Here is a 16,800-nt window from a genome sequence, read left to right as displayed (position 1 = left end):
CTGGTTTTTATAGTTGCAGACTTTGACAAGCACTTCTCTGAAAGTTAACTCTAGTTTAATCAGGAGCAGAACAGGATATACAGGTTCCGATATTCTAAACGAAAGAATCACAAACAGCAATGATCCCTACTGCCCAAAGTTAAATGTTACAAGGCATCATGGAGCCACAGATAGGATTTTAATGACACTGATTAACTTCAAACTCATCATGTGTAACTTTCAGTCTGGTGACTACAGTCATTACTGAACACAGTTGATATGAACAGGGATAATGCAAAAAGCTACTTTCCTTCCTTACATGAAACTTAAAATACATACATGCAATATCTTTGAGTACTGTAGCATAACTTAGGTCTATTGTTCCAGTATTGGTATATATTAAGTGTTGGTAAAGCTATGTTTTGCAATGTATACTAATATATCTATTATTAACCAATAACCATGTTAGGATTGTTCTTTCCTTATGGTCCAATACCTTCACAGGACAGTGTGATTATGTCAAATATTAGATTTCTTATCCAGTATCAACCATAAAGATACAATGTAACAAAGATTGCATATCTTACACACTTTAAACAATCCCTGATATCAATTGATCTACCATACTCACTAATTAACAACCCATGGCACAGGAAATGCTTCCATCTACTGGTACCAATTCCCTTAATTGTGTATGTTAACAGTTACAAAACAACAAAACTACACTGCGTGGGAAACATAACCAGTTGTCTTCATGTACTCTTGAGTTGTTTTTTTCTACAAGATGGGGATTTTCCTTCGTAGCTGGGACGGTCAACTCAGGTACTTGGGTCAGGTGGGTCATGAGTGGGACCCGGGTACCTACAGGACACCTGCATCATGGTTAGTCATTGTGATATATTTGTGTTATGACAATTAACAATAAAACTCCATGGTGACACTAATGTTCCTATTACTTTCTGAATATACACGCATTCCTTGTATAAGTTTGAGTAAGTGAGTACGGTTTTTACACCGCTTTTAGCAATATTCCAGCAATATCATGGCACGGGACACCAGAAATGGGCTTCACACACTGTACCCATGCCGGGAATGGAACCCGGGTCTTCGGCATGACAAGTGAACGCTTTAACCACTAGGCTACCCGACTGCACCATATAAGTTTGAGCAAAGATAAAACTTAGTCAACTTCAGTGTCTGCACGATCAGTTCATTTTATACTTTTATCTAAATAGTTTTTGCCAGGGGTCAAGTACAACAATTACCAAACTGGACATTTTGTGCCCAACACTTGAAACCTACAGCAGGTTCCCAGGTAGGGTCGGGTAATAGGGGGTCAGGTGCCCAGTAGGGCTGGGACAATACACCAACTGTGTGATCTGGTAGGGTCGGGTAATAGGGGGTCAGGTACCCGGTAGGGCTGGGACAGTCCACCAACTGTGTGATCTGGTAGGGTCGGGTAATAGGGGGTCAGGTACCCGGTAGGGCTGGGATGATACACCAACTGTGGGATCTGGGTAGGGTTGGGTAATAGGGGGTCAGGTAGCCAGTAGGGCTGGGACGATACACCAACTGTGGGATCTGGGTAGGGTCGGGTAATAGGGGGTCAGGTACCCAGTAGGGCTGGGACGATACACCAACTGTGTGATCTGGGTAGGGTCGGGTAATAGGGGGTCAGGTACCCAGTAGGGCTGGGACGATACACCAACTGTGTGATCTGGGTAGGGTCGGGTAATAGGGGGTCAAGTACCCAGTAGGGCTGGGACGATACACCAACTGTGTGATCTGATACGTATCACGATACCTTACATATGACGATATATGCATGGGGTCTTATCTATGGTCCGTAAGCCATCTTTTTCATAGACAGGATGGCCAAATACCTCATTTACAGATGGCAGTGTATGACAAAATGGATGAAAATATTTACGTTTTTACTATAAACTTTCATTACTTATAATTAGTAATTAGTGTTTAGTGTAACAGTTATAAAGCAAACATTTAAGGTAAGAATCGATACTTTTTTTTTACTTTGTGTGTGACTGTCACCGATACTTGTATCAAGGACTAAAAGATCACGATCCCCCGATGCATCGGTGTAACGTCCCAACACTAGAATGCGGGTAGTTAATGTGGACCCGTCCCAGCCCTGCTTCATAGCAGGGTGTTTCCTCTGTTAGAACAAGGTCATCTGTGTCTAGTATTTCAGTCTCGCTACATACCAAGCATTTGCATGAGTTTCAGTATTGCAACTTTCAACAAGTGATAAAACTATCAACATACAACTATCCATAACATATATATCTTATTCTGACTAGAAAACACACCACATGCAGTAACATTGTTCAATCCAAATAAATACAAAACTCTGTATAAACAATATAAATGCAAACAACAGGTAAAAAGATACACTTTTATGGATACAAATTATGGCAGCTCAATTCAACAAAGAAAGTACTTTGATAATCACCCTTTTGTGGTTACCATGGTAACCACTGTAACAGTAAATTGTTAAAATAACTTCCCATTTTGATAACTGGAACATATATGCCATACATGGAACAATAATTAAAAAGAATTTGTTTCAAATGAACTTTGTCTAGAAACAGCTTGTTCAAATCAAAACAATTTGATGTATACTTAGGACTCTGGTCTATCTGGTTTTGCATATATAAGCTGATCGTGCATACTCACAGTAACCATAGCAAATGTATCCATGGCAACTGTCTCAGAAACACATCAGTTTGTTGAAAATAACAGTATTGTTATTAAACTTGCAATTTCAAATAAAACTTATTCATGCAAGACATCATCAAAAGACCAAAAATAATGTCCAATAAATAATGCTCATTGAAGTTGAATACAACTTGACAAGGCGAGAGTAAACTTATGAAATAGTCTTAAGTGACATGTCTGCACACTATACCTAGAGTTACTTACCACTTGGGCAGTAGCCATGGTTATAATACATATGATTATCATTTGAATATGATACATATCTTGACATTTAGGATGCTATACAATACATATCTTGATAGTAAGGTAGCGACATGATACACGATGCTCGAAACTTGACATGCTAGAAAAGCATTCCCATAAAAGGAAATGGATATTAACCCAACTTAATACTATTTAGTAGGGTTTAGACATTTGATAAACAGTGGTAAGAGATATCTTCTGCATACAAGTACGAAATCGTTGTTAAAATTAACCTACCATTTTACATGTCACCTTAAATATCCTTTTATCGTTTCGTATCGATGCTTGAGCCACCGATAGAGTAATCATATTGTGTGACACAGTATCACGATGCACCAATTGCTCAGTGATTTGTTACTGCCCTTCCTATACATTGGTATAGTGAAACATGGCAACTGTATCTCCTAATTGCATAACGACAAACTGAAACTGACATAGTTGACGAGTCTTGCACAAGAAGAACATAAACTCTTCATCTGACCAGTTGTGTCACTTGGGCTCGCCAGAAACCGTGCAAATCCCGGTTCACCCTGATTATGTTTCTAGGTTTGTCAGCACCATACCCGTGCTCGTGGGTTTCACCGAAGTGGTATGCGTCTGAGACCTGCATCACTTCTGGCTTTCCTCCCACATTAAGCTGACACGCCGTGATATGACTGAAATACTGTTAAAAACAGCGTTAAACCCAAATCACTCACTCACTTCATCTTACCAGAACATTAATTTTTTCCATTACCAAAAACTACGTTCTTCTGAGATGCAAAATATATAAACCATTCCGAAAAATTTGAAAGACAAAATATATCGGGAAAAATCAACAACTTCAATGTTGTTTGGCATAAAGTAAACCCAAATTATAGCAATGCACATTATAACAAAGTCTCACAGCTGTAGCAATCTTAGGAAACAATCTGTCGGCTTTCCTCACCAACTAATGTTCATGGCAGTTAAGTTTTATACACCTCATCGATGAGGAGGTCAATCTGATCACGGGTCATGAATTTCTGATGTATCTTGACGTGCACTCGCATGTTGTCCGCCCTTGTGCCAGTACGACCACAGACCTTACACACAAAATGCTTGTTGGGGCAATGCACTGTACGAACATGCTTGGTGAGGTCGCCTCGCTTGAAGAACGAGCTGCCGCAGGTATCACAGACGTGGGGCTTCGATGTCGTGTGGACTCGCTTGTGCGATGTGCAGTGTGTGAGTGAGCCGAACATCTTGTTGCAGATGGTGCATCTGTAAACGGGCTTGGCTGCCTTATCGCTGTGACTCAGTTCATGCTGCTGAAGAGAGAGCAAGGTCGGGAAGGCATCCATGCAGACATCACACGAATGTTGAAGTCCATGACAGGTGAGAAGGTGGTACTTCAGACTCCTCCACGACCGGAATGACCGGACACAGTGCTGGCACAGGAAGGGGAGCGGTTTGTTTGGAGAACCTGACGTTGATCCACCTTCATCCGGCTCTGCTCCACATTCTGACATACCTTGAGAATCCTCGTCCGTGATGACTACGGATGTTGACTGACCCATATGCTGCCTCCTGTGATGATTTGCTAAGAGACCGGGATCGGGGAAAACCTCCCCACAAAGTTCACAGCTGTAGTTGTTCATCCCTGCACTATGGTCAGACATCTGGGGACTAGACTGAGAGACTGGACTAGCATGGGACTCTAAATGCTGCTCCAGCAGTGCCATGGTGGAGAAGCTGCGATCACACTGGTAGCACTTGATCTCCCCCGTGGACTCGGCAGTGGCCACCAGCTGACTCTGCTGCAGGAGAGCTGTCGGACTTCGTGGACCGTGATCCGAAACAAGGTGGAAGAGAAGGCTCTCAAGAGGAAGCGTTCCTTGGGAGCAGACGAGACAAACACGTTCGTAGCTCTGGCGATGAGCATCGATGTGCATCAAGAACACTTCCCGGCCTTGACAGAACACCTGACACAGAGGGCAGGCTGTGACAAACATCTCTGGCAGAGTATGTTGGTCGTCTAGCGGGGACATGAGGGATGGTTTAGCTCCACTCCATACCTCCCCTGGTTCGATGGCAGTGAGGTCCTTACTGCTGGCACATGATTTGGAGGAGTCCGTGGTCTCCTTCTTCACTGTAACTTCCTCGTCATCTTCTATCACAATCAGATCAGGTTCTGCAAGTAGTCAGATAGGACATGACTGGGGGATGCATATGAGGTGAGGTGAAATGGGATTTAACATCCTGTTCCGGATTATTGCACATATATAGCAATGTTCATGCACATGTGTGTGGCTGCTTGCACTAGTCAGGACTAATGCTGGTTTCATAGTGGTTGCCCACTGAGATACCACGCCACAGTTTAACTGGGATACCCCACTCAGGAACATCATACTGACTCTGAAATGACCAGTCCTAGTTTTATCCCCTGAATTACAAACTCCAAGCAAGGTAACAACATGTACCTCATTTTAACAACTTTTGTTATGATGTGGCCAGGGTATCAAATTTTCGACCTTCCACTCTCCGGGTAGATGCTCTATCCACTAGACCATGGAGGTGATTAAAAGCAATGTTATTATACCATGATAACATTTCGCTGAAATTAAGAAAGGAGAACTTTAAAAAATCCCAATTTTGAACAAAATAAAACATTGTTTACCCAAGTTAACTGTCAACAGCTGGTCAAGCTTATTTAGTAGGGAATCCTTGATAAATCTCCGCTGTGGGAGATATACAAGTATTCATCTGACAGTGTGGCAACGCACTAAGACTGAAACAACTCCCAGTACACTGGACCACACCAGTGTTATGTCTTGCACATGCAGCCACAATATTATATTCATGATACACACTGAATATTTATAATTATCTCACATGCACCATCCAATTTTTTCAGAACATGTACAGTATTACATCTGAGTCACAATCTACACTCGACATACATAAATAATATCCAACCTTCATCACTGTCTTCAGCTTCTCGATCGTGCCTATGTTTGTCTGTGCTTCTCTCTTGCTCTGCATCTTCACTACAACATTCAGACATCTCCGACACTTGAAGTCCATCTCCAGCACCAGACTTTCTGTCCCCCTTCAACTGAGAATCTGACGACTCAATCTGCTTCCCTTTGTCTGGCAGTGACTCTTGCATGGCATATCGATCTTTTACCTCTTGAGTTCGAGAAAGGGATGGGGAATATCTTTCTTTGGGCTCATTTGAAGCTGATCTTACAATATTTCTTAAAACATCGGAACAAGATGTAGACTGTTTTTCAACTTTGTCCAATACAGACAGCCATGATGGTGTGGTTGGTTTTCCTAAACTAAACGCCGGTGATAAAGGTGACTGTTCTCTAGATCTGGATTCTTTTTCTACACTGGCTGAATTCTTGCTTCTACTTAAATCATGAGCAATTTCAGAAATGTTTCTCCTATTCAAAATTTCTTTCAAGGTCCTATGAGAATCACAAGGATGAGTATCACAGTCATGCTCTGAAATGTCCTTTTCTGTACAAGAGTATTTTATTTCCTGTTTCTCGTCAGGTTCAATTTTCACTTTGGCTTCTGTGACTTCGCTATTGGCCACAGAAACAGGTGATGAGGATGGAGAGTGACTGCCGACTACAGCCAGATGATGGGGGTCCTTCCTGTCACAGTCAATCTCCTGTGCTCGTTGGGCTATTTCGTACAGCTTGATGTTAAATGAATCTGTTTTGTTGATGGTTAATGACAGTGTCCCTTCCAGGGCAACAGAATGGATTCGCCCGTCTGGTGAGTTTTCGTATAACTCGATGACTCCGTCGAGGAAGGCTCGCCTCAGAATCTTCTCCATCACACTGCGGCTGAAATCAAACCTAGCCATGATGCCTGCAATACACATAGAAAAATATTCATCAATAACAGTACAATATGTTTGCAATTTTACAATTTGGATACACATAATGAATGACAAATATTTATTGATTATACTGTCTTCAATTTAAGATAATTTTTGCACAAAATTAATAGAAACATGATGATACCATGGTGCCAGACAATGATTACCGTATTGCATGGCTAGTGAACAATCCTAGCACCCCTTCTGATTGATTAATGTACACAAGACTTATTTATTCGTATATAACATGCACTCGTGTGTTATATGCATCCTTAATTATGGGCAATTAAATTCTGGAAAAATATATCTGTCGTGTATAATACGCACAGACTTTTCTCTAGTATCATTCAGCATAAATCACGGAATTTACAATCTTTCAACTCTGTTTTTTCTCTCACCAAAACTTTATTCTAATAAGAGCCCCTTATTTCTAATTTTGAGAGCACCCTGGGCGCTTATTAGGTCGAATATGGTACATGTAATCAACCCTGCTGCTGGTGTCATGAGAGTATATTACAAGGACACATTAATCTATATATTTCACATCTGTATTATGACACTAACAAGCACCTCATGACTTCTTTTCATGCTTAAACATCAATGATATAACAGCTTTTCTTCATTCTGCAACTGTTACTCAATCTGCTTGGGAGTCAGATAGACATAGGTACAAAATGAGTATTTCCTAATAAGTGCGTTATTTCAATACATGTCTGTTTATGGGAACAAAGCTTAAGGTGATGCAGGTTATAGAAATTTGAGGGTATGCATTATGCTGCCAGGCCAACATGCAAAAGGATCAGAAAAAGGATAAATACTGGATTTGAAACAATGATCAGCATTTATCCCTGCGTGGCTACAGGATGCATCAGGGTGCAACCAGAGACAATATACTGTTATGGTCTCTGGTGCAACAGAATGTGTTTTTCAAGTGTGTACATTTTGAAAATTATGACTGAATGAATGTGGTACACATGCATTTCACCTAACACCTATCCACCATGTTTTTTTTTATGCTACTAATATACTCTTATGCGACACCATCACCATTTGAAAAATGGGCGATAAACCTCAAAATAATCATAAAATGTTCTTCAAGTTTTGGTACTTGTTCATGATCATCGTTAATTATTTTCACGTAAACTGTCTTAAAATGATATGTAGTAATAACTTGCAGGTGATCTATTTGATCACTGAATAAAAAAAATATTCAAATCAAACTTTAGTTACCGTTAAAAAAACCGATGCTACGGTTTTTGGATGGATATGTCAGTTCGTCTGCTAAACTGTACCTTCTAGAATCATATAAGGAAACCTTAGTGTTGCCGGGTGTTGTTGGTTCGTCGACATATTGGATCAGATACACTATCCATAAAGTATATATGCGTTCTAAAACATGACCAAACGAGATTGCTGACATTAAAAAATATAAGAAACGATCAACTCTACTGCATTCAGAGACATTCGCCAATCGGCAGGTTGTCACATTTTTTGCAATTTTTGCTGAAAAAGATTCTGTTACTTGTGAGAAAGGCGTGCATAAGGAACCTCAAAGACTAAAATCTACTTCACAATTACTAATTAGCGTTATTCTACCTACCTGTGATGAACACAGTCACAGAAAACCGCCTAATTCTAAGTAATTTGTAACCAGAAACACCAAAATATTTTGATGGAGGCCATCTTGGGATTTATTTTAATCATTTCCCGGAATTATCTCCCCTGGTATGAGAAGGACTGCCGCTAAAAAAAACTTTATATGCGACATTAACATAATTTTTTCTGGCTTTAGCTAAATGGTCGAATTCGAGAATTAAAAAAAATAAGTTAATAAATGGTACATACATATAACATGTCGTAGTTACAAGACATTTGTAGACAATTGCTACCACTAGATATGAAATATTAGTAAAAATCATGAGGATGATGATGAAGCGGACCTATAATATTACGTTTGCACACGCTCACGACGGATAGACCGACACATGTGTTACAACTGCTTGCCAGAAAGGCCCACGGCAATATTACGTGTCAAAATATGGACAGAGTAGGGATGCAGCTCTTCCTTATTTGTAATAAAACATAATGAGTCTGATGAAATTAAAATAAGCTTCTCCGATTTATTTGTATTTGAAAATAACACACAACCGTTCTTAGACCCACCAGTCTCTACACACACACACACACACACACACACACACAATTTCAAACATACGAGCAGTGTAAATTAAGGTTGTTTGTTTTTCATGTTCTCAAAAAGGATAATTACTTTGTTTTCACGCTCGGGAATCACGATTCCGTGAAAATAATGACACGAGATAGCTTTCTCCCACACCAAACTATCATGACAAAGGTGTTTTTTCATTTCACCTCTGTTGACACGATTAATATACGAGGTCACTTCAACAAGCTCTAATGGACTCTCTGACAGAACAAATTAAAAAATCAATTCTCCCGATGAAATAAATGCGCTCGTTACATATTGAAGATGCAAACGTTTCACCAACTCTCTCATACCCCATCAAATATTCGTTCCAGTTAAATTACCTCTTTTTACGTAACTATATACTCATCATGCACTTTAGACATTGGTGGATGTCTGAAAGGATGCCATTCCCTTCATCATTGCCATGTTGAATAAGACATATAAATAGCAGGTTAAAAAAACATCGAATATCCATATTCAGGGACATGTATTTTTATTAGGTAGCCCTTCCCCGGGATAATATATTTCCCCCGGCTGAGCTTCAGTCATGCGTAATGTCTGTGTACACTCAGCTGCAGTAATTAACAAAGGCTGTCTGCCCGCCCGCTGTGATCGTGTAGTATTTTTGGTCATGGGCGTCGGTGGGTTCCCCGGTCAGTTCCATCAGGCTGCAGTGGTAACCAATATAAATATCGACCACTGACTTGATTATGTAAGAGTTGAATTTACGCACGAAAAGATAGTATGTGAAAAAACGATGAAGTCTTGAGTAGAGCACAGACCCATAAATTTGTACCCCTTGGATGGTTAGAGTGAGTCGTGTCAGTTTGAGTGAGTGAGTGAGTTGGGTTTAACGCCGCTTTTATCAGTATTCCAGTTATATCACGCCGTGTCAGCTTAATGTAGGAGGAAAGCCAGAAGTGATGCAGGTCTCAGACGTTTACCACTTCGGTGAAACCCACGAGCACGGGTATGGTGCTGACAAACCTAGAAACATAATCAGGGCGAACCGGGATTCGAACCCACAATAATAGGTTTCTGGCGTACCCAAGGGACGAAAATCTGCACAGCGAATCGCAGCGCCTTAGACGACTGGGCCACCCGTGCCCCCTTGGATAGTAAGACAAGATAATGTAACAGGTAATCTGCACACAGGGTGCTGTGGAGCTAATACGTAATATCATACGTAGTACAATAATGATCCATTAATAGAACACTGGTGCTTTCCAACATTCGAAGCTGCCAATGCCCCGTGAACCACATCCATTCTTTGAGAAAACTGGCGTGACGTTGCATTCATTTGCCGCTACAATTAATATTATCTGAGGGCATGTGATGTTATAAGAATACTACTATCCATCTACAGGGATACCCTTTTTACATGTTTAATCCTACCTTTACATTCAGTAATACTTCGGCGATAAAACCACATGACCCCTGGACCCCCAACCCCAACACCCCACCCCTCTCGGTCAGATGTCAGATGTGCCAGAAACCTAAGATGGTTTGTTGGAACCCCAGATGGTTTTTTTTCTACACGTTAGTAGTTATAGCACTGACTTCGTGTGGAAAGAGGTACAGTAAAGTATGGTTATAACGAACTCAAAGGGACTACTAATTTTAGTTCGTTATAACCGTAGTTCGTTATAAGCATATATACAGCATAACTACAGCAAATAGTCCGGACCAAAAAGTAAGTTCGTTATATCCGTCGGTTCGTTATAAGCGTGTTCGTTATAACCGTAGTTTACTGTACTTGTATTCTACTGTGTGAGTATGGGTTAACGTCGTTTTAAGCAATCTTCCAGCAATTTCACGACAGGGGACACAAAAATGAGCTTCACACATTCAACTTATGTAGGGGATTCGAACCCGGGCCTTCGGCGTGACGAGCGAACGCATTAACCCCTAGGCAACCCCATCGTCCCGTATTCTACTGTGACGTACAATGTATTTACATCAAGTGTTCCGTTAGGTGTTCCGTTAGCTGTTCCAGTCTTTGGATATACCTTCATGGCATCCTTTAACACAAACATTGAATACTTGTCATCATGCCCGATGGCGTTGAAATGTTCATGTTATCAACCCTCGGTTTACATGCGAATATTCATGGCTGTTCTACATCTCGCTGATAATGTGTAAACTCACTTCCAATACTGTACAGGACGTTTGATCAAAGAATTAAACGGTTATTTTAAGTAATAAACACTCAAGTTCTCAAGAACTGCGTATTAATCACATGCATCATCTCAACACGTGGGCTACTGTACAGAAGTAGGATCTCGAATTGATCACAGGACCGGACGGCGGGGTTCCTACTTAGAGTAATCTGACCATCGCCGAGACAAGCGTAACTGGTCTTTGTTCCAATTATAATCATAAACAGGGTCAAAACAGAGTTGGGAAACTCTTGAAAGGGGATCATTGTGCAACGTATGACAAACGCCGGAGTTATACAGTGAGTCAAGCGTTATGTTTAGACGAGGAAAATTATTAGAAGTTAAGTTCTTCTTTATATAAGAAAAATACTGGCAATTCGAGTTTACAGTCCAATATATATAATTTATAGCAAAATACAACATTCTCCGTGTTAAAACGAATGAAACATGTCGGAGGACATATTTTGCGTTGTTTTGGTTTACATTATAAATATATATAAATATATAGAGTGTGCATAAAGGAGTTTTGACAAGCAAATATATCTGGACGCTGTTTTTTTTGTATAATTAATCCTTCTACACCTGAAAAGATCACTTGTCTGTATATATGGTGCACAAGCATTAAATACACAAAAAAACACAATCAAGCTTACCGAGAGCAGATATAATGATCAGTAGAATACTAGTACCTCTTTCCACACAATCAGTGTTATAACTACTATATATATATTAATCACAAGCATCATCTCAACACGTGGGCTACTGTACAGAAGTAGGATCTAATTAATCACCGAATCAATCACAGTACCATGTTAAGAAGGTACGGTCCTCGGGTCATGCCATGTCGTACCAGATTATATATATATATATATATAATAATATAAGAGGTACTTATATATATGTATATAAGTTATAACACGTATATATAGTAGTTATAACATGTGTATATAGTAGTTATAACACGTATATATAGTAGTTATAACACGTATATATGATAGTTATAACACGTATATATGATAGTTATAACACGTATATATAGTAGATATAGCACTGATTTCGTGTGGAAAGAGGTACTAGTATTCCACGGAGCATTATATCTGTTCTCGGTAACTTGTACATTTAGCGACTAGTCTTGGATGCAGTAGTTCAGTCCCTATGGTACCGTTTCCTTTACGGAACACGTCGAACATAATTTGCTCTTTAAACCGTCATGTAGTTTCTGGCCAGTGAGTATAGATTGAAGAAACCTGACGCTGTTTGACGTCACGTGTGAAGGCCATGCATCTGCGGCACGGAAGGGAGACAGACGCAGAGGGACTGTAGCTCACCCTGTGTTTTGGGGTTTCAGGTCATCGGCATGTTGAAACTGGCTTTGCTGTTCCCAGGGGACCCAAAATAGCTACCCTCTTGTTGTTGGGAGGCTGGGGCGCCATTCTGCAACTCTCAAGACCGTGATAGATTCTCCATGTCCAGAAGCGTGGGACGCGAGGACCGTACCTCCTAATTACCTACAGATAGTTGTGGCGCACGTCCATGCAAGAATTAACGCAACACCGGGTTTCATACTCACTTACACTTAAAGTCTTTACATTCCAGAATACACAACGTACTGGACAGGGTAGACGAACGGACATACACCTGAAGGCTAGGTTAAATATAGTAATATGAAAGGATCGGATGTTTTTTAATTACTTTTTAGCGGTATATCTAAACAAGTTCAATAGGGCGCAATGAAAACATGGCGCTTTTCGGATATTGAGAGGGAGGTTTGAATGTTTGTTTATTTTTCATTTGGTTATTAATATTATTTTTCTCTGAAAGGGGCGCCAAACAATTATAAGGGACACACATTGCTTTTCAGAACATCCAGTACATATAGCGAAATATGTTTGCCAGCATCTTCCCACTTGACTACCAAATGGCCGCCCCTACCGTATTCCACCTGCATGACCTTCACCTTTCCAAAGCGGCGACCACGATCTGCCAACAGAGGGTGCTGGCATAAGTTTTTTCCAGTCTTGACGGAAATAGCCGAAAGTGATATTTAACTTAAGTAGACCCGAACACCATGGTGCGTTATTGTTGTTGTTTCTCCTGCTGTGTGCGTGTGTGAGTGTCTGTCTGTGTCTGTGTGAGTGTGTGAGTGTGCGTGTCTGTCTGTGTCTGTGTGAGTGTGTGAGTGTGCGTGTCTGTCTGTGTCTGTGTGTGTGACTGTGTGAGTGTGCGTGTCTGTGTGTGTGTGTGTGTGTGTGTGTGTGTGTGTGTGTGTGTGTGTGTGTGTGTGTGTGTGTGTGTGTGTGTGTGTGTGTGTGTGCGTGTCTGTCTGTGTCTGTGTGAGTGTGAGTGTGCGTGGCTGCTCGTATTGATATTTTGGTCCCTGACAGTTTCTTTACCTACATTCCACGGAACGGAATATTTAACAACAGAGCTGAAACAATGAAGAAAAAAACCCCAAAACAACCGTGTATTATTGCTCATATACACAAACATAATTTTGTTACGACCTCTCGTCGGGAATAATGATTAAACTCCACGTCAAAGAAGGTTTATGGTACAAGCGAAACAAACCACGATTGGCTGGGCTATCAACGATCGGAAAATGACCTAACGACATTCTCTGTTTAGAATACAGAGCCTTTGAAAAGAGTGCATGTGCACTTAGTTTTTTATTTCAAGTGTTCAAAATAACGAGAAATTTGTGGCATCTGTCGTTCGTCAAAGGAGATCACGTGTCAGCGCACGACCTTGTGGTTAATTAGAAACTATATTTGGCATCATTTCTTAATTTTGAACAAAAAGCTGTTCAGATCCTGTTCGCGTTGATCAATATCAATTTAAGTTAATTTAGTACAACATCTCCAAACCCAAGAAACGTTTGTTTGGGGCTTATCGGGAATGTTTATAACTTGCATTACAGAAAATATTACTATAAATCTGTCAAATGTGTAAAGCTGTTCGATGAATATATATTTGTGTTTTGTTTTTCTTTCTATCAGCTCGAAATAATCGAATGGCGAAGCCAAATCCACTTGGATAATTTGACAACCTTGCTATCAAAGCTATATATTTAAGGACATCCGCGCGTGAATAAATGTATATAAACTGACGGGCAAAAGAATGTACATACACTTGAAAATTGGATTTGACCAAATAAGTTACAAACGTTATCAAAACGTTGCTTAGGCTGACCTGGTGTGTCATTGATAAGATGCTAGAATATAAAACAATATTTTTTGTTTGTTTCATTTCAAGCCACCATCAAACATGGGCGTGTACTTTTATTGCCCTGCAGTTTATATAGTAATATGTTAATGTGTTAATATGCATGAATTACACCCTGTATGTTAAGTATGGTCACGCCATTCCAACCTTTCCTGTTTCAAATGGCTAACAGCAACATATTTACAGTGAACCTCTAATCGCTATGAACGGATTTTGTTTCATAAGTCTAACATTGATAACATTGGAAGACATTGGTTCGTTAGGTTAAGTTGATTTCTAGAGAGTGAGCGAGTGAGCGAGTGAGTTTATTTGACGCTGGTGTAAACAGTATTCAAGTTATATCACGGCGTGTCGGCTTAATGTGGGTGGAACGTCCAAAGGTGTTGGTCATAGACATTCACCACTTTGAGGAAACCAACGAGCACGGGTAGTGCTGACAAACCTAGGAACATAAACAGGTCGAATCTGGGATTCGAACTCACGACTTCACGTTATATCGTCTAAAGGCAAGACATTTATTCTTATGTCCCTATTTATTTCAAGTTATATTTCAGTCATTCCACACATTCTTACTCATTGTTTTTACTTTAGTATACGGGCGTTGGGGTAGCCTTGTGGTTAAAGATTTGGCTCGTCACGCCGAAGACCCGGGTTTGATTCCTCACATGGGTTCTGTGTGTGAAGTCTATTTTCCGATATCCCCCGTCGTGATAAAAGCGGCGTAAAACCATACTCACTCACTAAGATTTAGAAAGTAATGTTCAGAAAAAGAAGTGGGTTTCACATCATGTCATTGTACAAATTGAACAGAGTTATCGCCCCTTCCGGAGTTTGATTTCACACTTCCTTCACATCGAATTATTTTTTAATGAAAAGCATATCAGAAAAAGTGCCTTATTTTGTTGGACTCATGGCAAAACGATAGGGCAAGGTGCAACAAATGCGACTACTCATGAAATAAACATGACAATCACGAGTTCGCAAAGCATCTCGTGACTGTGCAAATGAGCACCATACACAGAAGTTTTGCGTGTTATGCAGTTGATTTACGACGCATAAATGATTGAATATACTATGACATTGTTTTATCATAACCTCGGCGGTATTTGTACAATCTAGTTCGGAAATACGTATCTCGAAATGCACAATTCCATTTACTTATACGTTCCTGACAGCAAAATACGAATTCCCTTGTATAACAAACACGTTGCACACCCGCATTAAATATACAAAATCTTCTGTTTTCGACTTATAGGATAAATTTAATGGTTGAAATCTCCATCAGTGAACCGCTCCTTGCAGCTAACATCGTTGATCTGTCTCGGTTGGATTCTTCTGGGGCAATCACGTGACTTGTGGCCGGTACTGTTGCACGTGTAGCATCTGGCTTCCGGTCTGACCCTGTCCACGTCCATGGGTTCTCCTTCTGATCTAAATTCTACCCTTTTTTTAATGTTTTTGCTACCTAATCTGAGATCGACCCAAGCCGGTTAATTTTCTTCTCGCTTTGTCAACTCAATTGGAGCATGAGGAGTTCTGGGATTGTCTCTCATTATTTTAACCTTGAGATGATATGAATTTAACCCGTCAATAAAACCTCCAATCTGCTTCAGCGACAGCGTTATTAGGTCTATCATATGCATATTCAGATAAGGAATGTATGCGTATGTCCCCCGTTGGAATTAATAGCGGTCTGACATCGCCTGCCCATGGAAGAGACGAGTATGCGAATCACATCATGGGGAATGGTAGCCCACTCGGCCTGCAACGCAAAAGCCAACTGCTGCAACGTCTGGGGTTGTGGTTTACGTCGGCGTAGCCGTCTATCCAATTCATCCCACATGTGCTCTATCGGGTTCAAATCCGGGGATCTGGAGGGCCAGGAGAGAACATCAACGTTGTTGTTGTGGAGACAGGCTCTTGTGATCAGTGCTGGTAGTAGAATTTCGTTGATGTATCGTTGAGCCGTAAAATTGCCCTGGATATGGACCAAACCTGTCCTGCCATGGTGAGAGATAAGCGCCCACATCATAACGCTACCCCAACCAAACCTGTCCACTTCCTGTACGCAGTTTCCGGGGTAACGTTCTTCCCGACGTCTGTAGACCCGTGCTCTTCCATTTCTCGACGGGGAGCCAGACATCTTTCCATCGCAGTTGAGGCCATACCCTGTGTTGACGACACCAATGCAGTCGTTGTTGACGATGTTGTCGACTCAATATGATGCGTCGAACTGGACGTCTTGTTCGTAGACCTGCTGCTCTTCAACTGGTTTCGTACGGTCTGGTCGGAGATTCTACGAAGTCCAGGTATTTGGGATGGGGTTGAGGTGGAGAGGTCGTCATTTCACGTAGGTGGCGCAGTCGGATGTAGCGATCTTGGGCGGGGGTGGTTATTCT

The 16,800-nt window shown here is 40.8% G+C and overlaps 1 protein-coding gene across 1 annotated transcript; it reads right to left on the bottom strand.

The window, feature by feature from the left end:
- Positions 1-3,157: 3,157 nt before the first annotated feature.
- On the bottom strand, positions 3,158-8,496 carry LOC139452629 (zinc finger protein 436-like). Its single transcript, XM_071234166.1, has 3 exons — positions 8,415-8,496; positions 5,896-6,804; positions 3,158-5,110 (listed from the first exon to the last, which is right to left on the bottom strand). Exons 2-3 carry the CDS (start codon positions 6,797-6,799, stop codon positions 3,906-3,908), a joined length of 2,109 nt encoding a protein of 702 aa, XP_071090267.1. The 5' UTR covers positions 6,800-6,804; positions 8,415-8,496; the 3' UTR covers positions 3,158-3,905.
- Between the last annotated feature and the right edge of the window lie 8,304 nt (positions 8,497-16,800).

Source organism: Haliotis cracherodii, unplaced genomic scaffold, assembly GCF_022045235.1.
Source record: "Haliotis cracherodii isolate W230 unplaced genomic scaffold, xgHalCrac1.p SCAF_9, whole genome shotgun sequence".
Classification (NCBI taxonomy): domain Eukaryota; kingdom Metazoa; phylum Mollusca; class Gastropoda; order Lepetellida; family Haliotidae; genus Haliotis; species Haliotis cracherodii.
The sequence above is the reverse complement of the archived record's forward strand: the minus strand, read 5'-3'. Positions and strand labels throughout refer to the sequence as shown.

Excerpts from the sequence above, each read along its gene's own strand:
- LOC139452629 (XM_071234166.1), bottom strand. The coding sequence starts at position 6,799 with ATGGCTAGGTTTGATTTCAGCCGCAGTGTGATGGAGAAGATTCTGAGG. Across the intron at positions 5,111-5,895 it reads AGCTGAAGACAGTGATGAAG|AACCTGATCTGATTGTGATA; the intron begins GTTGGATATTAT and ends GACTACTTGCAG.